This window comes from Kockovaella imperatae, assembly GCF_002102565.1.
Source record: "Kockovaella imperatae strain NRRL Y-17943 chromosome Unknown BD324scaffold_16, whole genome shotgun sequence".
Classification (NCBI taxonomy): Eukaryota; Fungi; Basidiomycota; class Tremellomycetes; order Tremellales; family Cuniculitremaceae; genus Kockovaella; species Kockovaella imperatae.
In genome coordinates, this window is record NW_019028956.1 from 134,396 (window position 1) to 157,757 (window position 23,362).

At 54.3% G+C, this 23,362-nt stretch overlaps 6 protein-coding genes across 6 annotated transcripts; 5 read left to right on the forward strand and 1 right to left on the reverse strand.

Annotated features, from left to right (window-relative positions):
• Positions 1 to 105: 105 nt before the first annotated feature.
• Positions 106 to 1,715, forward strand: BD324DRAFT_637771 (hypothetical protein). The gene has a single exon (XM_022017047.1). The coding sequence runs from the start codon at positions 141 to 143 to the stop codon at positions 1,518 to 1,520; it is 1,380 nt and encodes a 459-aa protein (XP_021868237.1). The 5' UTR covers positions 106 to 140; the 3' UTR covers positions 1,521 to 1,715.
• Positions 1,716 to 3,199: 1,484 nt separating this feature from the next.
• On the forward strand, positions 3,200 to 5,182 carry BD324DRAFT_643648 (hypothetical protein; the record flags this gene model as incomplete). Its single annotated transcript, XM_022017561.1, has 4 exons — positions 3,200 to 3,751; positions 3,791 to 4,370; positions 4,416 to 4,886; positions 4,947 to 5,182. 4 exons carry the CDS (start codon positions 3,200 to 3,202, stop codon positions 5,180 to 5,182), a joined length of 1,839 nt encoding a protein of 612 aa, XP_021868238.1.
• A 195-nt stretch (positions 5,183 to 5,377) lies between these two features.
• Positions 5,378 to 6,618, forward strand: BD324DRAFT_637776 (hypothetical protein). Its single transcript, XM_022017048.1, has 5 exons — positions 5,378 to 5,538; positions 5,595 to 5,682; positions 5,749 to 5,855; positions 5,914 to 6,087; positions 6,156 to 6,618. Exons 1-5 carry the CDS (start codon positions 5,462 to 5,464, stop codon positions 6,559 to 6,561), a joined length of 852 nt encoding a protein of 283 aa, XP_021868239.1. The 5' UTR covers positions 5,378 to 5,461; the 3' UTR covers positions 6,562 to 6,618.
• An 8,942-nt stretch (positions 6,619 to 15,560) lies between these two features.
• On the reverse strand, positions 15,561 to 18,344 carry BD324DRAFT_643649 (P-loop containing nucleoside triphosphate hydrolase protein; the record flags this gene model as incomplete). The annotated part of the gene is made up of 3 exons (XM_022017562.1): positions 15,561 to 15,584; positions 15,880 to 17,231; positions 18,248 to 18,344. 3 exons carry the CDS (start codon positions 18,342 to 18,344, stop codon positions 15,561 to 15,563), a joined length of 1,473 nt encoding a protein of 490 aa, XP_021868240.1.
• Positions 18,345 to 19,367: 1,023 nt separating this feature from the next.
• BD324DRAFT_185147 (hypothetical protein) lies at positions 19,368 to 21,151 on the forward strand. The gene is made up of 5 exons (XM_022012124.1): positions 19,368 to 19,880; positions 19,919 to 20,249; positions 20,304 to 20,513; positions 20,552 to 20,770; positions 20,804 to 21,151. The coding sequence occupies exons 1-5, from the start codon at positions 19,498 to 19,500 to the stop codon at positions 20,921 to 20,923; spliced, it is 1,263 nt and encodes a 420-aa protein (XP_021868241.1). The 5' UTR covers positions 19,368 to 19,497; the 3' UTR covers positions 20,924 to 21,151.
• Positions 21,152 to 23,209, forward strand: BD324DRAFT_185089 (hypothetical protein). The gene is made up of 6 exons (XM_022012123.1): positions 21,152 to 21,786; positions 21,826 to 22,261; positions 22,315 to 22,434; positions 22,469 to 22,533; positions 22,570 to 22,855; positions 22,891 to 23,209. The coding sequence occupies exons 1-6, from the start codon at positions 21,379 to 21,381 to the stop codon at positions 23,187 to 23,189; spliced, it is 1,614 nt and encodes a 537-aa protein (XP_021868242.1). The 5' UTR covers positions 21,152 to 21,378; the 3' UTR covers positions 23,190 to 23,209.
• Positions 23,210 to 23,362: the final 153 nt, after the last annotated feature.

Below are 23,362 nucleotides of genomic sequence, written 5' to 3' on the forward strand. Positions count from 1 at the left end.
AGGGACGGGACCAGAAAACGCCGATAGGCTGGAAAATCCGAGATATCACCGATGTGGCACTCTGTCACCTTGCCAGAATTTCAAGATAGATTTCCAAGATGGACCGTTCGTACAAGACCGTTGAATCATTCACGACGACGATGCGACGACTATTTCCGGGCTCATTGCTGAGGCAATGTAGAGCTCCCATTGGCAGCAGAGTCCTGCCACCACCTCCTGCTGTGTTTGTTCGAGCCGGTTCTTCAAAATCTGTCCCACTGTCCAACGCCAAACCCAGGTACGATGCCGAGCCAGACGTTGCTACACAACGAGTGACTCGGACCAACGATTCGCTCATGCGTACAACCCCGCACCGTGTCGCTCGACGTCGGAAGATATGGCCAGTGCATAGAACACGGTCCGAGAGGCCCTTGACCGATCCAGACTTTCGAACGGAGGATAGCACCGAGAAGCGATTGCCGTTGAGAATGGAGACTCACTTCGACAATATGCGAGCGAGTGGATTGCTGCCTGGAAATGATCACCAGGCCAGACGAGTGTATTTAGAGATCATGGAAGACTGGAGGAATCGAGTGAGGGGTCATTCTTCCTACTTCTGGGACGAAACCAAGGGCAGATGGACAGACGAGTCACAAGAGATCTTCATCTGGCAACGTGTCAAGCAGAGATACCCCAACTTGGTCTACCCCAAGTACGATACGCCGACGTCGAACATCAAAGAGCTCTATCTCGCTGGAAAGGCGTATCCGACGCTCGAAGAGATTGATCAAACAACGTTGCTTTATCGATATCCTCATCAGGACCCTACGGACAGGTTAAGCCAATTACACAGTGATATGGATGTGGTCGACTGGGATGCTGTTCTGAAGAGGATCGGAACAGCACAGGAGGATCCTCAGCTCTGGTCAAAGGTCAAGCACACCATGACGGGGTACAGGATATATCTTCCAAATGTTCAGGTGGTTTTACGTCGTAATGCTACACCGGAGGATCAACCTTACGACCCGATGATTGCCACGTTTCGAATACCGCTTAGCATGACCAAGACAGATCTTCGATCGTACCTTTTGGCATGCTATGGACTCGAGATCACATTCATCCGGACGGATGTTCGACGAGGAGCACTCACCCGGTCTCGCGATAGGCGAGTGGTGAGGCAAAGCGGTTTCCGATACAACTACAAACGAGCAGTGGTCGGTCTCAAAGAACCGTTTCATTACCCGGATGATATTGTGGAATTACAATCGTGGGGCCATCAGGTTGGCGTTGGCAATCTATGGAAACGGGAAGCGGAAGAGATATTAGAAGGGACTTACGGAGTCGAGTCAATCAAGAGGGAACGAAAGGAAGAAGCCTTCCGAACCTTTATCCTTCACGAAGATTCCACCAAGTACAAGTCGACCAAGGATGTGGTTCTTACGCCGGAGCAAAAGCTCGGTAGAAGGGTGAGTCGTGCTTCTAGATGGAGGAGGAGGAAGAAGAAGATGAGGACTGAATCTCTGCTGATATTTCGCCTTTAACAGGTCGCCCGTATCGTCCAAACGGACAAAGCCAAAGAACGTCGGCAGGCAATTTATGCCAAAGCTGTCCAACTCCGACAAGCTCAAGAGGAGAGGGATCGCACGGCGGAAGAATCTTCGAGTCCATAGGCATAGACTATATAAACATGTGTGTACCATCATACCACGTCTCCACAACCTGCATGGATGAAATTTGCTTTCCTCTCACGAACCCACCCGCACCGGCGAATAAGCATAAGGCCCGTCGGGTGTCCTAGCTAGTTGGATTCGCTCAAGTCCGATAGCGTGTCTGAAACGCAGTCAGGATGTTCGTTGTTGTTGATGCCAACCCCCTCTCTTCCCAGGAGAGTGTCTTTTTACAGGATCAATGTTCCAAATTTGAGTCAAGGGGTGTCTATTATTAGCAACATGGAAGGGAAGGGAAGGGGAGGGACAGGCAAAGGGTTTTTTCCCCCCTCCCTCTTCCCAAGGGTTGCTGCGCCTTCTTCACTCCATCCTCGCCTTTCCTCGCCTTCCCCTCACTGTCCCGCAAGCCAACTTGTATTCAGCGTAAAGAGGCGTCGAGGCGAATAAGTAAAGAGGGGGGGCAAACGCGACAGCAGTAAAGTTACAGCGGGTTAATTGCCGGCACGACAGCCCCTTTTCGCTCGCTGCCTGAGCATCTTCATCGTTTCCTCCCTTCCTTACCATCATCCTCTTCGTCCCACCTCCCTCCTTTTCCCTCCAGCTCTGACATTGCGTGTCTCTCTCTCTCCCGTGTGTCATTCAAGAGATCATCCTCATCCCAGTAATCCTCTTGACGAACAAGAGATTCGGCTGAATCCTGGCAGGCCAGTGGATTCAGAAAAAAGAGAGTTATCATAATCTTTCTCTCCTCCTCCTCCTTCTCCTCGCTTCCCTTTTGACTGCGGTGTCGATTACTGCCTCCAACCCCCTCCCCTCTCCCCTTCATTCGTCCTTTCTCCCTTGTTGCACACGACCAACGTTCGATTGTCAACTTCGACCCTCGCTAAGACTATCCAACATCTGTGCGACCTTTCATTCTCAAGTGCATGGACGCTTGATTTCTTCCGCCCTCGGACATGGCTCCGCCCAATTCCTTATCCCCTGACATGTCTTCTTCCTCTCTCTTGCGCAGTGATGGATTACCTCGTGAAGACTACGATCTAGTCTATACTCGTATAGAATCCCCCGCTTCCCCTTTCGCAAAGACACACCCTTCTGGCATTCGCAGAATGCTCAATCACATCCTTCGCAGACCCTTGCGGGCAACGCTCATAATTCTCACCTTTGTCGTCTTTTGTCTACTTGGAATGGCCAAATACCTTCCAGAGGAACATACACCCGCCATCCTGAAGTCACCTTTCGATCAGACGCACAAATGGTGGGCGGGAGACGACAATGTCATGGATATTGAAGACGAGGAAGACTTTGATCTGCTTGGATTCCCCGTGATTGATCACAGCGGTAAAAATTCTCAACCCGAACCCGTCGTTCAGTCTAAACTCGGCGCCGACTTGCTCGATGCGCAATCCTTACCTTCTCACCCCACCGATATTCTCCTCCCCCAACACCCTCTACCTCCCCCTGCTCAACTCCTCAGACCCATCACCGATCGTCTTCCCTACCCACTTCTCTCGTATTACTTTTCTCAAGGAATTATCGACAGGTCAGTACCCATGCCACAGCCTGAGCCGATGGATGTCGTTTTCCTCTGGGTCAATGCTTCTGGAGAATATTTCCAGGATACAATGCAAGAAAGATCGGCCGGAGAGTATGTAGGCTCAAGAGGTCGTGGAAAGCGCTACAGGGACAATGGCGAAGTGCGAGGTGCCATCCGATCAGCCATCAAGTCTCTCGGCGACAGACTCGGCACCGTCCATGTCCTCTCGGGTGATTATGAGATCAACCAGACACTTCATCCGGATGTTGTGCCTGCCGGAGCGTCTGCCCCCAGCTGGCATATGGGTCAGATCCCACATTGGCTCAATTGGAACTCTGCGAAAGAAGGCTTGCACAAGGTCGCCTGGCATTTCCACTCCTCCATTTGGCGACTGCCCGCCGATAACAAGGCAGACGAGCCATTGACACCAGATCAAGCGGCTACAGAAGAGGCTTGGAGACAACACAGCTTGCCCAACTTCAACTCGTTCGCCATTGAGTCCAGGATAGGATGGATCAACGGACTGTCAGAGACCTTTCTCCTCGCCAATGATGACATGTTTTTCCTCGTGAGTCGCGGGCTTGCGGGCTCAGTGCTGACCATGCAGAACTCGCTGAATCATGCCGACTTTCAACACCCTTTGCTCGGAACCGTTCTGCGAATGGACCCAGGTCCCGGTCTACGTGTTAAACCTGTAGTCACTCCCGATCTCAAATCGTCACCTGGCGAATGGGGCGGCCTGCAACACGCTGCGATGCTGATCAAGAATCGATTCACCGACCAGAAGAGGATGTACATGGCTCACATGCCCAAGGCTCTGACGTTGAGTCTGACCCACGAGGCGAGCGTCATGTTCGGCGTGGAACTGTCTGAAGCTGCCACGCGAGGATTCAGACAGAGTCAACGTGGTGTGGCCGATGTGGAAATGTCCTGGTTGGTCAGTCATTTGAGGATTGAGCGATGGCGAGAGGGTCTGCTCTGGACTTGGGTCGTTGCTCGCTTAGGAGGTCAAGACGGCATCTGGGGCAAGCAAGCCAAGGCTGAAATGAGCGAACTCTTGGGCATCAACTCGTCCGAAATAGACGAAGTCATCATCGAAAAGGGACCCAGGGAGACGTTGGCAGACTTGGAGCAGATCAACAAGAATGCCGGATGGGATTCGACTGAATTCACAAAATACTATTATTGTGAGTCCCAGCCAGGATTACGGCGGCGTCTGACCACGTTTGCAGCTTCATTCGATGGGACTGTCCCACAGAACCTACCCGAAAGACCTGATCGACCTCGAACGCAGACTGAATGCACGTTCAGAGTCGCTCAATGTCTGCCACCAGACTTTTTCGAATCTGATGAACCTCTCGATGCTGCCGAAATGTTCAGACACTTTACATTCTCCGAACCGAGTTGTGGAGACTGCCTCATCATGGCCTTGGTATCTGCTTCTGGACCGCGAGGGCTCGAGGCGTTCTTCCCTGACCCGGATGCGGTCTTTCATCCACCTGCACAGCAGGAACCCGCCGCCTTCCAGCGAGAAGAGCCCATGCTACCTCTCACACCTTCTTGGGTCGACACTGATTTCCGCATCGAAAGCATTATGAGATCTGGCCAAGATTCATGGCCAGGTGTCAAACCAAGAATGGACGGAAGTGTCAACATGAGACAGTGGTGTATCAAGCTATTGTCGAGATACGCCTACGTCTTCGGTGAGTCGCGCGAAAGAGTGGGTGGTCATTCATCATGCTGACAACCCCCTTTTATCCTAGCATGGACTCAAACGCAATTCTTCCAAATCCACTCCACTATCCAACTCCGTACCGCCGTCAACAAGCTTGACTCTTCACCCCGTATGGCCATGACCTGTATCAACGATGATCAACCGGATATCGGTTCGGTCGGCGTTTCTGATGTCTTTGGCCGCTGGATGGAATCGAGATGGGGAGACGTGGAAGCAGGGTGGGAGGAAAAGAACGTCCCGTGGGCTGGATCAGCGCCCAAATAGACGACGTCAAGCCGGGGACATTCATCATCTGTAGGCAATCAGGTTGTATCTTGCTTTCAATCTTCGACTCTATCGCATCTGGCATACGCATAGAAAATATACAATGCATCGCATTTCTATTACGTAACAATATTTCCCGGCTTGGCGTTTATTGTTCGTGCAGGGAACAATAATGAAAGATGTTCTATTGTCCCACTACGAGGATGGGCCATCTATGCGAGAGGTATAAAGTAGAAGCGGGAGCCATGTCTTCTCTCTCAGTCTGTTCCCCCTCACATCATGGCGCCTTCATACGTGGAAGGCATCGTCAATCTGAGCAAACGACAGTCTGCCATCCCGGCCTGCGTGACGACATGGCGAGTGCCATCTGCGATGTGGCGGACGTTTTCAACTGACTATCGGGGTCGTACAGTATGGGCGCTGGCAACATTACAGGATGTGCTTCATCCATTGATTACACTTGTCTCTGTCAGTCTTCTCCTTTCCTCGACTCGGTCACAGTGAGTCAAATGTGACACGATGACAGGGTGTAAGCTGAGCTGATCCTTCCCCTTCCCCCCACTCAGAGCTGCTGGCAAGCGACTTGTAACGCCACGTCTATTCAATACGGTATTGAATACGCTACGAAAGCGTGTGCGGCGTTCGGAATCAATCTCAATGCGACTGTCGGAAAGTGAGTCTAGAGAGCCCGCTCAGATGAGATGCTGACATGGAACAAAAAATTCCTCCAGTACGACACCAGCCGTCGATGTTGATGGTGATCCCGTCCTTTTCCAAAAGGCCTTTATGAACGTTCAAGCGATCATGAGTTCCATCTGTGCGGCTTTGTTCGCAGTGGCTATTGTACTTGGTATTTTGGCCTGTCGGAAGCGAGTCAAAATCGATCGCGAGACAGCTCAGCGAAGGTGAGCATTGGCCTCCGCCGCCCACCACACTGCCACGGCCCTGTATCTGATCAGTGCTGTCTCTGCAGCACTTGGACAGGGGTAGGAGGAACAACTACACTCAATGGGGCGGAGAGCAAAGGTCCTTCTCGGTTCGGAATCTCCAGAAACGCAGGTGTCAACTCGCGACATGATGGGCTCGACCCAAACTTTGATATCACCTCCATGACGACACTACGATACGGTCAATCGTCTTATGGTGGAATCAATCGAGATCCCATGGTGCCGAGTCTGAATCGAACGGGTTTCACGAACCGATTGACTCTCGGTGATATGGGTGAAGAAGAGTGGGAGATGGACTCGAAACAATCCGGAAGCGGTACGCCCGTCAAGATTGCAGACAGCCCTACGAGTACTTCTACGAGGATGGGAGCCAGTACCGTTGATCTTGTTCATGATGGAAGCACAGTCGAGCTCAACGGGCGAGCTATGTAGGATGATCCAATTTCTCTCCCTCTCTCGTTCTCTGTCGTTCAGGTCATTCATGCACATATTATAACGTCTCATGCCTACTCTTCACATACAAATACAACTCTCTTACTCTACTCTTGCGATTGGGACACCCTGGCCATCCACTGACGAAGCGTGTCTCCCAATACCGACGGTAAAGCCTCAACGTCTCGCAAGACGACGAAAAATTCAAAAGGAAATGTATCGAGGTACCGGTTCATGGCCAATTGCATTTCCCCCTTGATCATCTTGTATTCCACAGATTGCATCGACAAGATGGACGGACGTGAGGACGCGTCAGCGGAAGATTGTTGATTTAGCGAGTCCAAAATGATGAATACCACCATGACGCGCTCTTCCATCGCTCGGCGAAGCAAGACACGCAATTTGTCATGATCTTGACAGACTCCATCCGAAATGATGATTTCCAATTGCCATAGATCACTCGAGCTGGATGAATGCTGTTGGGCTCGTGCTTCGGCGAGGTAAGTCAAGGTCCGGTCCATCAACGCAGCGACATCTGTACGATGCTGATCAAACTTGAATGACTCCATGACTCGTGCTCCGTCTGCATCCGTAAAACCCTTGTCGAATGAGTGAAGGATGTCGACAGTCTGTCCAAACTTGGCGATACCAACTTGTCCCACTTCGAGCTTGGTTAGTGCTTGACAGACCAACGCGAGGGTCTGGTAAGCCAGGTCGACAGAATGAGACTCGGACATGGATCGAGAGTCGTCGAGCGAGAGCAGGACTTGATACTCTCGCTTTGACGGTTTGGTCCTTCGTAACCAGATCTTGTCTTTGGTGTACTCGGACGCAATGTAGGGGATAATCTTGCGCATATTGAGCCGCTTGCCAGTACGAAAATCGCCTTGCAGCCGGCTCGCCAACGTTGGCTCTAATACGAGTCGAAGCTGCTCACAAAGAGCGTATGATAAATTGCTCGTCATGGTCGAATAGCGTCGCCAAGTATCTCCTGAAGTGTCCAAGGTGACGGTCTGAAGTTCGACGGGGTCCATTTCAACGTCTGGCTCAGAGTCAGACCTGGAATGATCCATCGCTTCCTCCTCCTCATCAGTCAGACCAACATCAGCCTGATTTATGGCCTTTTCGACGGAACCGTTGGTGGCAGAGTTGAACTTGATGGAGTCCATTCCCTCGCCAGAAGGCTCTTGCACTTGTTCGTTCTCGTCTGGCGGTGGAGCTTCATCATCCTCCCCGACCTCCTCATCGAGCAGGTTTAGGTCGGAAAGTTTTTGTTGTTGCTCGTCTCCAGCTGGACCGAGTGCTTGATCCTGGGCGTCTTCGTCTTCTTTGACGTATTCCACCTGTTTTGCCTCTTGATTCTGGGTTTGTGGCTGCGAATCACGCTCCTGTTGCGCGAGAATCTCGTCGCGTCGACGACGAATCTCTTTCATGATATCGCCGAGACTTCGCGCATCCCGTTGTTGGGAATTCGAGGGCATCGGCGCTCCTACAGAATCAACAGTGCCGTCCGTGCCCTCGGCGCCTTGCGGCTGAGCTGACGCAGCCCTAGGTCATCAGCGTGGTTAAAAGGCGCAGACTCACCCAGTGCCAGCAGGAGCATCCTCTACCTCGGCAGTGTCTTCAGCCTTGGCATCGCCCTGTTGTTCCTGAGTGCCACCTTGACCCTGACCAATCTCCGACTCTTGACCCATCGCCTCGTCCTCTCCTGCGCCTCCCAAATCAAGCTCTTGTTGCCCTGCATCCTGATCCGTCTCCATGGCATCATCCTCAGGCGCACCATTCGCCTCTGGGGCTTCGTCGATGTCATCACCTTGCTCGTCTGCTTGACCGTCTTCCTCCATGTCATCGATAGCATCCTCATCTATCCCCTCGTCACCGGACAGCATCATATCATCGGCTTCGTTCTCAGCCTTGTCTTGCGCGTCGTCAAGATTCATATCCTCAGGAAGGTCCAGTGCATCACCCTCAGGGACGTCGACTTCATCTCGCGGTCCATCGACTGTTTCTCCAGGATCCAAGGGATCTTGATTCATATCTTCGGCTTCGTCTCCCGCTTGCTCCGTCTCTGGATTCTCCTGATGCTCCTCATCTTGATCCGGGTGCTCCCCCTTTCCACGTTTCTCTTGACTTTTTGACTCGTCTTTCGCGGCCATCTCCGTCTCGCCAGACTCTTGCTGAGCGGCGTCGACCACTTCGTCCTTCTTGTCCTCGCTCTCGCCCTGCCAGAACTTCTCGTCCATTGCACCAGGATCCAGGGGGTCCACGTCGTCAATGGTCTCGTCATGATCTGCCTCGGATCCTTGATCCTCCTTGCTGTCCTCCTCCTTGCCCTCTCCCATGTCTCCGGCGAAATCATCGTCCATCGATACCGCGTTTTCATCCTCTCCGCCAGCATCTTGCTTTTCTTCCTGCTCTTCTTCCTCTTCTTCTTCAACCTGCAAGCCTTCCACCTGACTCTCTTCCGTGATCTCAGACGAAACATTCTTGTCCCCGGTACCCGTTCCCATTCCCGTGCCCTCGACTTCCTGTCCTTCGGCTCCGTCGTCGTCAAGACTTTCCTCCTGAGGTTTGCAGAACCCTTTCTGGGCTAGATCAAGCAGGATTTTTCCGACCACATAAGAGAGCTTGTAGGTGGCTTTCAGAGTCTGCACACGTTGATGTATGATACTGGCGCTGGCCTCCCGTAGGACACGGGCAAAGGGAAGTAGCCGAGCGAACAGCTCGGCTGTATCGACACGGTGATGTTCTGTCGCGATGGAATCGACGAATGCGATCAGTCGCGCGTATATGGAGCGCAGATGGAGCTGCTTTGAGAGTGTCTCAAGAGACACCACCTTGCCAGAGAGGCTGTCGCCAGAAACAAACGGAGCGGTCTTCTGAGCAATGACGAGCATTGAGTCGATCAACTCGTCGCCATTCATCGAGAATTCTGGTGTGAGGGCGCGCGCATCCAGCACTGGAGGCGGGGGACATTGTAGAGCAATCCGAGCGACAGGTGCCGTCAGATGCCTGTGACCGAGAGAGTCAAGAACCTTAGCCACGCGCATGGATGTGGCATGCGAGGTGCGCATGAGATCCCATTCCGCTACAGTCAGCAGAGCACAGGCTTTCGTGCTCACCTGAGGAGTACACTGCTAGACCAGAGGCCTGAGCCGCGGAGTTTATGGATTTCCACTGACTGGCCAAGGCTTCGACCTCGATCTGCAGAGTCGAAACGTGATCATCTGGAGTGGCTCCCCGAAGCGACGCCTCTTCGCGTATACCTTGCTCTACCTCGTCCAATGACTGGCCAAGCTTTATGAGATGTTGCAGAGTCTTCTGGGCGGGAAGGAGAAGAACTGAAGCGAGATTCGGCATTCGAGAAACTAGCGACGCGAATTGATCGTGTCCGACTAGATCCTTGACCAGGCTAGGACATCAGCACACAGTAGGTGGGACCCGACTCACGCTGCCCTCTGGGCCAAAGCAGAAGAATACAAGGATTCAGCAAAGCCTATCCCACGCTGCAAGTCCTTTGTCGGAATATCTTCGTGATGTCCCGCCAAGGATGCCCTCAAATTGCCCATGAGTATATCCTGACGGGCTTGATAATGCTCAATTCGATCGACCCAGTCGGCCAATGAATCACTCTTCAGCGGTGCCTGTGATGCAATCCACGTCGGATCTTGCTGGCGTTGCAAAAGATCTGCTCGGAGGTTTTGCGAGAAGCCAATGGTTTTGAGCTCTTTGAGAAGATCGGCGAATGCCTTTCGTTTGCGCGATGCGAGATTCTGAACAAGTTTCGTGTTGGCTTTGGTGAGCGCAGAAGGGGTAGCTCTGGCGAGCTCAAGAGAAGTCTCGATGATGTCGGTGGCCAACTGCTCGACCGGCGCGGCAACGTCGTCAATGTGCGGCGTCACGACCCTTACGAATCGATCGAATGTGGTCTCAAGGTCGAGTTGTCGCAAACGCTGGCCTGAACCCGGCGGGCGTACCTCCACCCTTTGTGGAACAGACAGAGCCGTGTCGACCGAGGTGATTGCATTGAGGTTGAGGAGAGGCGCCACCGGTTGCTGGAGAATCTCCTTGAATTTGCGCACACATTTGAATAGCTGACGGTGACTTTTGACCGCACTTGCTTTGAGCGCAAAGACATTCACGTCTTTCCAACTGGCGAGCTTGACAAAATCAGTGATCGACTTGTCGACCTCTTTCCGCTGCGTCGAAAGTGAGGATTCGATGTGATCCACAAAGAGTGACCCATTGGCGATGACATTGTGAAGTAGTGTGGCGACATCGGACCTTACCATGGGCAAGAACGTGGTCAAAGTTCTGAGTCGATGCGCAAAGTGTCCCAAGGTTGACGACGATAGATATGTCTTCAGCAGAGGGAGTGTCTCTGCGACATTGCCCGGGGCACGAAGCAGAGCTCCATAAAGTCGGAGCGTCCACTCGGCATCAGCGTCCACATATTGACGCAGCGTGTCTTTGAGAAGGGTGCTCCAACCAGTGAGTTCCATCTTACGCCACGAAATGATGAGAGTCGATAACTCGGCGCGATACGAGGCAAGCGAATTGTCTCGATTAGCAAAGGGCTCCCAGTCGTCGGTGTGGGTGATGAGAGCCTCTAGAGAGGTCAGAACCTGAGCGACTGGGCTTGTGAGGTGCATCTGCAGGTTCTGGTCGACTCGATCACGGATGTGCTGAAGCACCATCTGCTCAGGCCATTCCGAGACGAGCGCATCCAGCCGCTTGTGCAGCCGTGAGAGGATCGCGTGAGCTTTGCGGACTTCGGGCACGTTCGGGGAGCGGTAAAAGTTTCCGGACAGGGCTGGCCTGGCGAGCAGGTGGATCTGGTACGAGAGGGAATCTCTGTCAAGACGGTCGGAATGCTGTGAGGCATCAAAGGAAGTAGAAAGGACTCGAGTCAGCACGTCGGTAGGGAAGATGCCATGTAGGGCGTCGTGGAAGGCCTGGACCAGGTGGGTAGGGAAAGACCCTGACTCCGGCTCGCGACTCGCATCCGAGAAGAGTTGGAGGAACTCTTCTTCCTCGCGCTCCTCGTCCGTTTGGCGTACACGATAGAGACTCGTCGCGATCGCCTCGTCTCTTTCCTCGCGTAGTCGAACAGCGCTCCACGTGTCGTATACGTAGTCCAATTGGCCAGGCACGCCGAGCCCAGCACGCAGGAGATTGATCTCGACCCCGTCAGGTAGACTGACCAGGTGATCTGCCCGATCCGCTTGTGGGAATGCCAGCAACGCAGGAACGAGTTCCGACTCGGTCTGTAGCTCGACATCACGCTTGAAGCACTGGAGACCAAATCTGACACACAAAATGGCGGTGACGATGGGCAACACCAGATCTGCTGGGTATCGAGTATCCAGACGTTGGATAAAAGATGCCGAGGCCAGCTGGAAATTAACCTCCCGTGCCAGGTCACCTTGCAACAGAGCAGAGATGAGGCCAACAATTTGGGTCAGGTCGAATCCATGTACCTCGTGGTACATTGCAGCAAGACTCTCGGCGTCGGGTACACGGTCGATTGAGGGTCCGAGTTGCCCAAGATCACCTTGAATCGAGTCGATGCGCTGGCGCAGACGTCTTAGGCGGTGCGAGTCAGAGACCCCCTTCAGAAGGAGTTCGCCGTGGATGACTGCGTCTAGCTCCTCGTGCAGGAGTTCGAAGCGGGTGAGGAGTACTTCCTCTTGCAGTATACGCCGGACAGCAGGGTCGATTGGGATATTCGTGACATAAAAGTCGATGATGGTTCGTCCAATCTGACACCAAAGATGACCAAGAGACGCCAGAGAGGCAGGCTGGCTATTGATGTCAAACATTGCTGCCAAACGCGAAGCAATCGCGCATGCTTCCGACAAGGGAGACGAGCCAGAGTCGACGGCCCATAAGACTGTGCGCCTGGTGAGATCAAAAGCAGCATCGTACTGAGGTATCTCGCACAGGGGAACGACTTGCTCGCTAGAGGTCAGCAATAGAACCGATGGGTTACGCACCTTTGCCGAAGCACCGAGGTCAATCTGACAGGCGAGAACAGCGAGGCATTCAGACGGCGCAAGGCTTGAATCGAAGCCTGAAGGAAATCTCCTCGCTTGAGAGGCACGAGCGTGTGGAGTGGGATAGCTCGCGCTCGCGGCAACAGGTCAGGGAACTGAGCGGTCGCGAGGGCATGAACTTCAACAGGTAGGAGGAGTCTGGGGTCATCCCATGATGTGAGATCCTGAGACAAGCCAGTGAGATCGATATCCATCGAGTCGAGTGCTAGAGCGTCAAGGATTGAAGAACGAAGGTCTGGAGTGAGCAGTCGTCAGGGAAGCATCGCTCACCAGGATCGACAATGTGCCCAACAGTGCTCGGCAGAGTCGTTCTGAACTTGCTCCAGATCTCGGCCTGTCGAAACCCTGTCGTGAGTCTCGTTGCATCCACCAGGGGTGCCACACCAGGCAGAGGATGCAGCTCGAACACCCATTTGGCGAGAAGCGATAGGGTGGAGAAATCAAATGCGGTTGACTCTGAGTGCTTTCGAATGACGATGAGAAGGGTGAGAAGGCTCTCAAGAGTGTCGATGTCGCGTTCCATGGGAAGAGACGTGAAGAGGGAGCGAGTATCGCGGGCCAGCACCGATTTCTTGTGATCCTGAACGAAGCGCTCGACTCTGTGGCACAATTGACGATGCCGAGTGAAGATTTGGATCGTACGAAAATGTGCGGGTTCATCCAAGGACGAGCCCTGCTGTCAGAACAATTCTGGATTCGAGCTCACCATCTCATCACTGTGCGTATCGAGAGCGAATTTGACAGCCTCCTTGACGATACCATCCGCACGGTCCAGGAATAGTTCTAGGCCGCCCCGGCTTTGAAAAGCCACGGCGTTGGCGAGGTATGAGCCTGCCAGATCTGTATCCAGAGAAAATAGGTGTATCCGGTCGAGTAATGCATCGTCGACTCGAGGAATGACCGGTGTCTCCTCGGTGTACAGCTCCACACCTCGATTACGCATCGCACGGGAAAGCTCTCCGTACTTGGGGTCGTACGTCATGAACAGGCGGAACGACGGGTGCGGCGGGATGACTTCGGGGACACCGCCCTTCTCGCTCAGAACGAGGACACCATCTCTTTCGCACAGACTATTGAGCCGGTCCAGCACTGACGCGTTGCAGAGATTCGCCTCGGAAATGAGGAACCACCCACCGTTCCGTAAAGTATTGACGAGCTGACCATCTACCCAAGCGAAGCGAGTATCACCAAGGGCTTCGAAACTGCCCAAGATTTCCGATGCATCGACACCAGGGTGCATGCCAAACTCGGAAAGCTCATTGCCGGTGGCTTTGGCGAGGGCATGGACCGTCTCATTCCCGGTCGTCCCTGGAAGAATAGCGAGCCAGCCCAGCTCGACTGCTTTGAGCAGAGACTCGGCTGTCAGTCGGCATGCAGTATGACCAGGTACGACCGAGTGACCGATACGCAGATACGAAGGTGTGGCGAGAGGGGCCGGACGCACCAAGTCGATGTGCCCAAAGACTTCTGTGAAGATACGGCGCACCGTGTCTCGATCCGTGGCGGAGCGAAGTCGATCCACGTAGAGCATTCGCAAATAATCGGTGGGATCGCTTCCCTTGGCAAGATCACACCAGCGTAACAGATCTCGTAGATTGAATTCCCAAGGGTTGCCAAGGAAGCCGATCGATGCTTCTCGGATCCTTTCGTTGAAGATGATCATCTTGGAAGTCACCTCGGGAGCAGCTTGATCCCGACAGATGATTTCCAGATCCTCCATGGTCTGCTCTTGGAGGTAGACTTTGGTGAAACGGTTGAGGAATGATTTCGGTAGGCCTTTGCGACCGCCACCTTGAGCGTGGGGGTTTTGAGCTGCGAAGACCCTGAAATCAGGATGACGAGTGAAGGAACGTCCGAGTTCAGGTATGAAGACGGTTCCACGGTGATCCAGAACAGCGTTGAGACCTTCAAGAACGGTCTGGGACGCTAGATTCATCTCGTCCAGTAGGACCCAGTCGCCCTGCTGCATGGCTTCAAGGAAAGCAGCGTTGCGCCAAGCAAAAGTACCGTCCATGGGAAGATCCGAACCAAAAAGGTCGATGAGATCCGTCTGATCCGACAAATTAATGCGTTCAAGCCGATGTCCAGAGACAGCAGCAAGGGCAGAGACAAGACTCGTTTTGCCCACACCTGGGCTTCCTTCCAGAAGGATAGCTTTCGGGAGTTGACACGCGCGCAAGACTCGAAGGGTGTTCAGCCGTGTAGTCGGCGTGGAGAAGTGAAAGGACACGGGAGTGATAGGGTGAGGGCCGGCTGGCAAGGAGAAACCTCCGACAGAGAACACGCCTGGTGGCGCCGTGACAAATTCATCGTCGTGGGCTAGATGTTCAAGCTTGAGGACGGCCTCTTCGCGGACGATCGCGGCGTTTCGGCCCTGCATACTTGGGAGTGCTTCGAGACCGTCCACGAACACCATTTCTCCTCCATGTACAAAGCCCAGACCCAAGTCAATGAACTGGACCCAAGCGAGAATGTCTCGTAATCCCAGACCTGACTCTCCCGTTCGCTCCACGAACCAGGTGAAAAAGTCGAGCACGGCAGGCGCATACGGCCGATTGATTATCTGGACCAGGTCGTTTCTGTCGACAACAGGCGGGACCCAAATTTCTGTGAATCGATTCCGCAAGGCAGGCGACAGTTCCTTTTTGCCAAAGTCACCACCTGGGTTCATAGTTGCGATAACGTGGAATCGATCGTCAGCCACGATTGTAGCGGATTCGATATCGCCGCCTTTCTCGGCAAGAACGAGGGTACGACCCGGCTCCAGGACTGAGTTGAGACGTTCAAGGACCGAGTCATCAGCCAGGGACACTTCGTCGAGAAGTAGGAGATGTCCACTGGTCATTGCATCGACGAGAGGCCCCGGGGACCATTGAAAGAGGGCATCAAGCATGGCGAGGTCGTGTCTATATTCTGCGACGAGAGCGGGGTCCATTGTGGGGGCTAGACAAGTGAGCGTTGCGAGATCTGGGATACCGGCAGACTCGAGCCGCTGACGGATGGCACCACGATTCCTGACAGGTCGCTGGCTGCCGATGAGATCGGCAGTCTCCATGTTTTGGTGACAGTTGACCGAAATGAGCTGTTGAGAGAATGCTTGCGCGATGGCTTCGCAAATGGATGTCTTTCCGGACCCTGTCTCTCCGACCAAAAGTACCGGCTCGTTCCGCGACAGGGCGGCGTGAATGAGGGTGTAAAGTCGACACATGGCAGACGTCCAGACCAGGGTGCGCCCCTCTGCCGCCGGCACCGGATAGGTCACCGTCAATGCCACTTTCATGACGCCTTCCAGGACTTCCTTGATCACCACCTTGTCCTCCTCATTTCTGGCCCTCTCTGCCAGTAACATGTACCCATCCCGGGCGAGCTGCTCGTAACCAATTGCACCCCGCTCTGCCCATCGGAACAGATCCCGCAAGGTCGCAAACGAGTGTTTGGATTCGAATACACGGCTGGTCTGTCGTCGGTGACGGAGTTCTTCAAAGACTTGGACGATCTTGCGAGCGTAAGATGGAGCTATCTGACATCGCTCGCAGAGGATGGTTTCGAGCTCGTCGTTCGGCACGTCATCGAAATGGACCTCGAGGAATCGATTTCGGAATGCTCTGGAGAGGACTTTACGACCCGCGTAGAGACCGGGTGGGTTCTGGGTGGCGAACAGCATGAATTGAGGATGGGGCTTGACAATTTCCCCCGTTTCCGGGATGAGCAACTCGCGATTATCATCAAGAAGCCGATTCAGAGCTTCGAGGACGTCGGTCGGTGCAAGATTGAGCTCGTCAAGTACGATCCAGTGGCCTTGTCGCACGGCTGTGACGAGCAATCCTTCCTGGAAGACCAAATTTCCCGACTGATCAGTCATGTGTGTACCAAGATACTCTTGTAGATCGGTGTGCTCATGATTGTTAATACGGACAAATCGATGACCGGTGGTCCTGGCAAGATGTTCGATGGCACTTGTTTTTCCACTTGACGTGGGGCCTTGAATCAGCACGGGATAGCGGGCGAGTATGGCACGGGAGAGATCCACGAGTTTACGGGAGACCGAGGGAGTCAGGACGAGACGCGAGGGCAGGGGTGGTAGTGGACCTGGTGGGATGGAAAATGAAGCGGCAGGGTGTGTTCCGAGATGACGCTCGAGCAACGGCTGAACTCTCGCAATGCTTGGCGGATCGAGAGCCATCATGAATGCCATCATCCATCCCTCCGCGACAGCGCGACGCAGGTTGAGAGGGGTGTTGACGGCGAACGACAGGGCTCGTGTGAGCGTTCGCATACTGTAGTGCGGGGCGAGCGAACCGTCGACAATTTCCCTAGCTGTAGCTTGTTTTTTGAAGTCGGTATAGAGGTCGGCAACATCGAGGACGAGCGGGCCATCAAGGTACTGCTCGATTATCGCCACTAAGGCCTCCCGGTTGTCATCCGGCGGTGGGACGTGTATGCGAGTGAAGAGCACCGATAGATGCGGCGGAAGGTCCTTTTTGCCGACGTCCGTTGCTGGGTTCATGCAAGCAAAGAGGCGAAAGTTGGGATGACGGGGTATCGCCTCGACATCTCCCCGGGAAGTGAGGACGAGATCACCGGAGAGGATGCTGTTGAGCGCCTCCAGGACATCTGGAGATGCTAGATTGACCTCATCGAGTAGGATCCTGAGAGTAGTCAGTCCGGTCCACAGGAGGAGGCTCACCAGTGACCATCGCGTAGAGCGCGGACAAGGGGTCCTTCGACAAACTTGAACACGGGTTTGGGAGTGAACAGGGCGATGTCGTCCAGAAGAGACTGCCACGAATCGAGCTTGCGACGCTTGCCTCCCTTTGTCATTGCCCGGCGGGCTGAGGATGTCCACAGGTCCACGAGTCGTTGCCACTTTTTTCCAGCCAGCGCCTTGGCAGCGGCGTCTATGTACGTGCTGTTTTTCGACATGCTGAAGGTTTCGATGAAGAGTTTTTGCCATCGCCCTTGCAGGTCGCGAGCGGCTGAGGCCGTATCAATGGGCTTGAAACCACCTAGCAGGTCAGAGCTCTCGGTCTGAGTCGAGAGATTGAAGGCGAATATGGATTGACCACAGGCGTGAGCGAGGTGTTGGATCGATGTTGTTTTCCCCGTTCCTGTCTCACCGATCAAGAGGAGCGGCTCGTTAAAGGCCACGGCCGCAGCTATGGATTCAAGCAGGGTCAGGGCGGGCCGAGTGAGCGCAAAGCGAGCTGGAGTGACAGGCCCAATTTTTCTGGGCAGCGTGATTCGGCCAACGTGTACATGTTTGTCCACCTCGTACACCGGTCGACGGTTGAGCAGAGCACCGGCGGCTTCTTGGTCAACGCCTAAAGTCTCTGCGACATGCTCCAGTTGTCCTGGCCCGAAGATGTCGACCGCATCGAGGAGAGCAGACTCTGGAGTCGCGTGATCTCTTTTGCACCACTTGATGAGGTCCCGAAGCGGCAGATCGAGCTTTGCGATACGCTCGTCAATGTCGAAGCGGGCGGAAAGGATCGCTAGCTTGTCGAGCGGGGCGAGGTGGATGTCGTGGAAGTGATGTTCGCCAAAGAAAGTACCTCCAGTGCTTGTTGCAAAGATTGGACCGACCGTGATCTCGTCTCGGCCAGTCGGTAGTACACCTCGACGCGTCATACCGGCGATGAGCACCAGCATTTCCATACTGGCACGGTCAATGTCGTCGAATACGATCCATCGACCGGCTCGTAGCGCCTTGGACAGGGCACCCTCCATCCATTCGAATCCGCCATTAGACGACACATAGGTCCCCAATAGGGTCTTGACGTCGATGGACGTGTCTGCCAGCGAAAGGGAAAAGATGCTTGCGCCGAGTCGTGCTGCGAGGTAGTGGATGGCGTGGGTCTTGCCGGAGGACGGTGGGCCAGTGAGCAAGGCTGGTCTTGGGAAGAGATGCGCAAGGGATGCTATTGACGTATTGAGAGGTGTATCGACGTGGAAGAGGGAAGAGGGTTGGGCAAGAAAAATGCGTTGGGAGACGACCACTACGCGAGAGCAGAGCAGGTGTGATATCTCTGAGAGGCCAGTGTTTGCAATCTCCTGCCGTGGGCGCTCGCGCCGTCTCACTTCATCCAGAGCAAGTAAGGCATACTTGTGGAAGCCTGGCGCCACCGCGTTCTCTCTGGCCATGCGCTTGGAGTCGGACCATTTCTCCCGCCTAGCCAGAGTTTTGACAACAAGCACTCGCATCTCTGGATCAGGATGATCTTCGGGAACAGATGGGGTGTAGATCTCGGCCAATCGGTAGAGAGCCAGGGCGGTGCTGGGAGTCAGCGAGGAGAGAGAGCTCTGGGAGGTGAATGACAGTATGAGACTACTGTCAGTGTTGTTTTTTGACTATATTGCTCACTCTCTCGGCAGGACGTCTGCATATTCTGCTACCACACAGAGTCGGGCATCCCAGTCGTCTGCAGGCTGATCCAGCCAGCGAGCCACAAGGTCGACGCGTAGGGCATGAAAGTGAGATATCACAGAGGGAAGGGAGACCGCGAGTTCTGATAGGTCAGGTAGAAGCTGGGTTGAAACATTGCCGTGCGCTGCTTCGATAATGGATTGAGGCAGGTTGGCACCGAGATGGGTCGACGGGAGTGAAGTGAGGAATGAATTGCAGAGAGAGCTGAGAGGGAGCTCGAGGCTGGTAAGTGGTAGGATGGGACAAGCCACAGGGCTTCCATCGCTGGCGCTGGACCCTGTGTCTGCGCTCAACGCTCCGTCCATCGTTGTTATGGTTGACATTGTCGGCAGCTTCTGAAATTTTGAAACCGGTTCCGGAGCGAGATTACGGAGATCTGCTCATCTCCGCGACTCCCCCACATTCAGATATCCGGATTTCCGAGATGTTCGGATTCTGTTTCGTCACACTTCTATCATGCTTACAGAGCTGGTCCTGCGCCTGCTGGCGCTCACTGGATTGGGACAGTCACCAAAAGCCTCGTGCCGTACAGATCTCTGGTCCATACCGCCATGCACCTCGGAGCTGACGTGCGGTTACCCCTTCCTATCCTTCGCGTTCCGTCTCAAGATATGGAATGGCTACAGTCACGACAGGACCTACTCTCACCACCCGATCATCGATCACTATGACAACACGACCATTCTTTTATGGTCTAGTGCGCCAGTCGATGAGGACTCTATGGGTCAGAGCGTGATGAGCTCAGTCCATCACGGCGAGTATTTGAACTGGACTCAGCCAGTGGAGATGTTTCCCCCGGCGATGTTGGACGGCGAACAAGCGCACAATTTTTCGTATTGGTGAGGAGATCTCGCGCTTGACCACGCTGACCTTTCAGGTGTTCCACTGGTCTGCCTCAGCGAGCATGGCAATCGTCTGCCATCGTATCCATCCCAGAAGTTTACGCCATTGCAGATTCGTACAATTTTATCTGCGACCCTTGGCGAAGCGTCGGGGCAGGGCGTGTGGCTCGGAGAATCGACACTGCCACGGGAAGGCCCATCGGAGACCCATGCTGGGTACACAAGAACGAGTACACAAAGGAGCTGGGATTTGAGAATACGGTGTATGGGACTTTTGGCTGGTGCGAAGACAGGGAGAAGATTGAAGCGGTATTGAAGAGGCCAGAGACGGTTCCCGCGTGGTCTGACGATCTATACAATCGAGAGGTGAGCCGGTGGAGGCGCGAGATCGCTACGTGATTGACGCTGGACCCCATCTAGCACCCTACAGCGGACGGTAATCATCATGTTCGCGAAGTCACCCATGCCATTCGTCACGACTCGATCTACCAGCGTTTTTGGCGTGACGAAGCGGTTCTAAACAGCTGGCACGTCTGGACCGAGTGCAGTGAGACAGGGGAGGATTGGTACCCCGTGCATCGCAGCACGTCTATCTATGAGACTAACATACCGGATGCAAAGACAAAGCAGGTGGGTTGGTTTTGGGGGTGAATCAGCTCACCCTTCAGTTCTTTGGCAGGGTGAAACTGCCTGGGACGTCCACGTCGGCGTCGGCGTCATCCCGCCTCTATCTTATTTCCAACACCCGTCAACACGACCCGAATCTCCATCGCTATCCTCTGACCATCGCTTGGTCTGGTGGCGATCCATGGACATTCCGCAACATTGGTATAGTCCACACCAGGCCAAACCCGGACATCGCGAAGGAGACCCGTGATGGGTACAAGGTGAGCCGGGGGAAGTGCTCCGTCGCTGAGAAGCAGAATCCCGGTTTCTCGTATCCCTCAGCCGTCCAAGTGGGTGACGTGCTCTTCATCGCGTACTCTGAGAATAAGGAGAACATTTGGGTCGCGGGGATACCTACAGAGGTGTTTGTGTGAATGAGGTCGGGTTATCGCGCCGCGCGTGGAAGGAGTGTATGTCGGGATTGGTGCCGCAATGCATGGCAGGCAAGTTGTGGGAAGGTCCGCAGTTGCAACTCTCTGCGTGATACGGATAGCGCTATCGTAGTCCTTTTATTAGCACTCATTATAGGTCATCACTCTATAACCCTCACCAATGGGACGTTTTTGTCGACTGTTCCGGTCAACGGTAGAGTTCTCACCCACCTCATTTCACGAGTGTCAGTCTGCGATTGTAGAGCTGCCCTGTCATGCTGAACTGACAATCAGGACTGTAGACAGTAGACAGTAGTAATTCATGAAAGCAGACATGATACGCCTTGTGCTGAGCTGAATCCTTTCCCCCTGAATTGCCCTGATCCGTTTCAACCCTTGCTAATTTTTGACCCAGCACCACTTCCGTAACTCGCTGCTCCTGACCACTCACGTTCGCCATGACGAGCAACGCCGTGCCCACCGATGAACCGAGGTCCACCACGCTGAACCCCTCCGTGCCTCCCACAACACCACCCGACTCTCTCCTTCTCCGCTCGACCTTTTCCGCCCTCGCTCACTCGTCCACCACCCTCAACCGTCTGTCCAAATCCCTGTTGACATGTGCCAATGCCTACCTCACGCTCCTTTCCCAGGTGGAAGCCACCGAGCAGGCGTTCCTGACCGCGCTTGGAGAGCTAGGTCGATGGCTCGAGGGCGGGTTCAACCTCGAGACGAACGGGTGGGATGAAAAGTTAAAGACTCGAGCAGCGGCTCGGCAAAAGCAAAGACAAGATCTCGAGGCCATGACGTCCAGTCTCGTGACCCTACGCGCCGGGCTCAAACGTATATCTCAGAGCAATTTTGAGGTAAGGCCTGGTCCATGCTCCTCCGCGCTGACAAAGTAGACCACGTCCAAACAGTACTATCATCAGACATCCCAATATCTCGCCGGAGGCTCAGACTCAGCACAGACCGCTCGAGTGGCTCAATTCGAACTCGCCAAGCACGAATATCATTCAAGTCTTCTAGCCTCTGTCCCTCCAACATCCCTGTCATGCCTCGATACATTGGAACACATGTACGGATCCTCCCGTGCCGAGCTTCGAGACTCTCTCGTCACAGCTTGGACCGAACGGAATCGCCAAACATCGCTGCTCGCCGCTTCCGCCGGACCGAAACCTCCTCGATCGGTAGGCGGTCGCTTGCGAAGCTTTGTGTCGTCGCGCGCATCAGTGGACCTTGCCCCTCGCCCGGTCGTCGCTGCCCCAGATCCCGTCGGACGCAAGAAAGAGGGAGTTCTCTGGGGTACGGGGACTTGGGAGGAGCTCGGCAGGACGAAAGGCAAGTTTGAAAGTGAGCCTGGGAGATCGCCCTGATGCTGCTGACGACGACAGAACTTTGGGTCGTGTTGGATCGCTCGTGTATATTCGAGTATCATAGCTTGTCTTCGCCTCATGCCATGATCGACCTGCGATTCGCTAGTGTGCGGGAAGGCAGAGATGACCGACGGTTTGGTAAGATGTATCAGGAGATCCTGCTGATATCCAGTCTTTGAGATCGTCACGACGCACGGCAAGCGTACCTATCAATCTACCTCGGAACTCGAGCTCCAGGTGAGTCCCGGATTTGATGGCGTTGCTCACGCCCAGCAATGGGTCTCTGCAATCTGTAACGCCATCGAATCCTGCATCAATGGCACATCGACCGTCCGTACGCTGGACGTGCTGCGATCTGCATCTGTGCGTCACTCCATGCCTCCGCTGAGTCAAACTACACCGGACGATCCGATCGCACAAAGAGTCCTCGAGATGGCAGGATTGAGTGGTCAGACGCCGCCTGATGCCGCCCTCCTTCGGTCCATTGCAGACATGCCCTCTAATGACTTATGTGCGGATTGCGGCACGAGCATCAAGCGCTCTCGATGGGCCACGACAAGTGAGTCTGTCCCACGCCAGCTTACCTGACGTCAGGCCTCTGGGACGTCCCGATGGTCCTGTTCCTCTGCATCCGTTGCTGTGGTCTTCACCGAGGTCTCGGGACACACATCTCAAAGCCTCGCTCTGTCGACCTGGATATCTGGAGTTCGGACTCTGTACTTCTCGCACAGGACTGGGGCAACACTCGATGCAACGAGATCTGGGAGAAGCTCAAACCACCAAATACGCATCTCGACCCCGCAGAATATATACGCCAAAAGTATGTCGAAGGCTCTTGGCTGGCCTCGGAGGATAGGGCATTGTTTGGATTCGACAAGGGGGTCGCGTTGTAGATGTCGGAGTTGCGTCGTGCCAGCTTTCAGTCTTGCAGACTCAGCTTTGATGCATGGTTTGCACCTCGAACCGTAGCTCCGAGTCACACCGATCGCCTGCGTGACCAGGATTACCCGACTTACCTCTCCACTACGCGGCGGATGCCCGGCAAAAAGATCCGCCCATCTCCGCC

Excerpts from the sequence above, each read along its gene's own strand:
- BD324DRAFT_637771 (XM_022017047.1), top strand. The coding sequence starts at position 141 with ATGCGACGACTATTTCCGGGCTCATTGCTGAGGCAATGTAGAGCTCCC.
- BD324DRAFT_637776 (XM_022017048.1), top strand. The coding sequence starts at position 5,462 with ATGGCGCCTTCATACGTGGAAGGCATCGTCAATCTGAGCAAACGACAG. Across the intron at positions 5,683-5,748 it reads CTTTCCTCGACTCGGTCACA|AGCTGCTGGCAAGCGACTTG; the intron begins GTGAGTCAAATG and ends CCCCCCACTCAG. Across the intron at positions 5,856-5,913 it reads CTCAATGCGACTGTCGGAAA|TACGACACCAGCCGTCGATG; the intron begins GTGAGTCTAGAG and ends AAATTCCTCCAG.
- BD324DRAFT_185147 (XM_022012124.1), top strand. The coding sequence starts at position 19,498 with ATGCTTACAGAGCTGGTCCTGCGCCTGCTGGCGCTCACTGGATTGGGA. Across the intron at positions 19,881-19,918 it reads GCGCACAATTTTTCGTATTG|GTGTTCCACTGGTCTGCCTC; the intron begins GTGAGGAGATCT and ends CTGACCTTTCAG. Across the intron at positions 20,514-20,551 it reads CGGATGCAAAGACAAAGCAG|TTCTTTGGCAGGGTGAAACT; the intron begins GTGGGTTGGTTT and ends CTCACCCTTCAG.
- BD324DRAFT_185089 (XM_022012123.1), top strand. The coding sequence starts at position 21,379 with ATGACGAGCAACGCCGTGCCCACCGATGAACCGAGGTCCACCACGCTG. Across the intron at positions 22,262-22,314 it reads GGAGCTCGGCAGGACGAAAG|AACTTTGGGTCGTGTTGGAT; the intron begins GCAAGTTTGAAA and ends TGACGACGACAG. Across the intron at positions 22,856-22,890 it reads CTCTCGATGGGCCACGACAA|GCCTCTGGGACGTCCCGATG; the intron begins GTGAGTCTGTCC and ends ACCTGACGTCAG.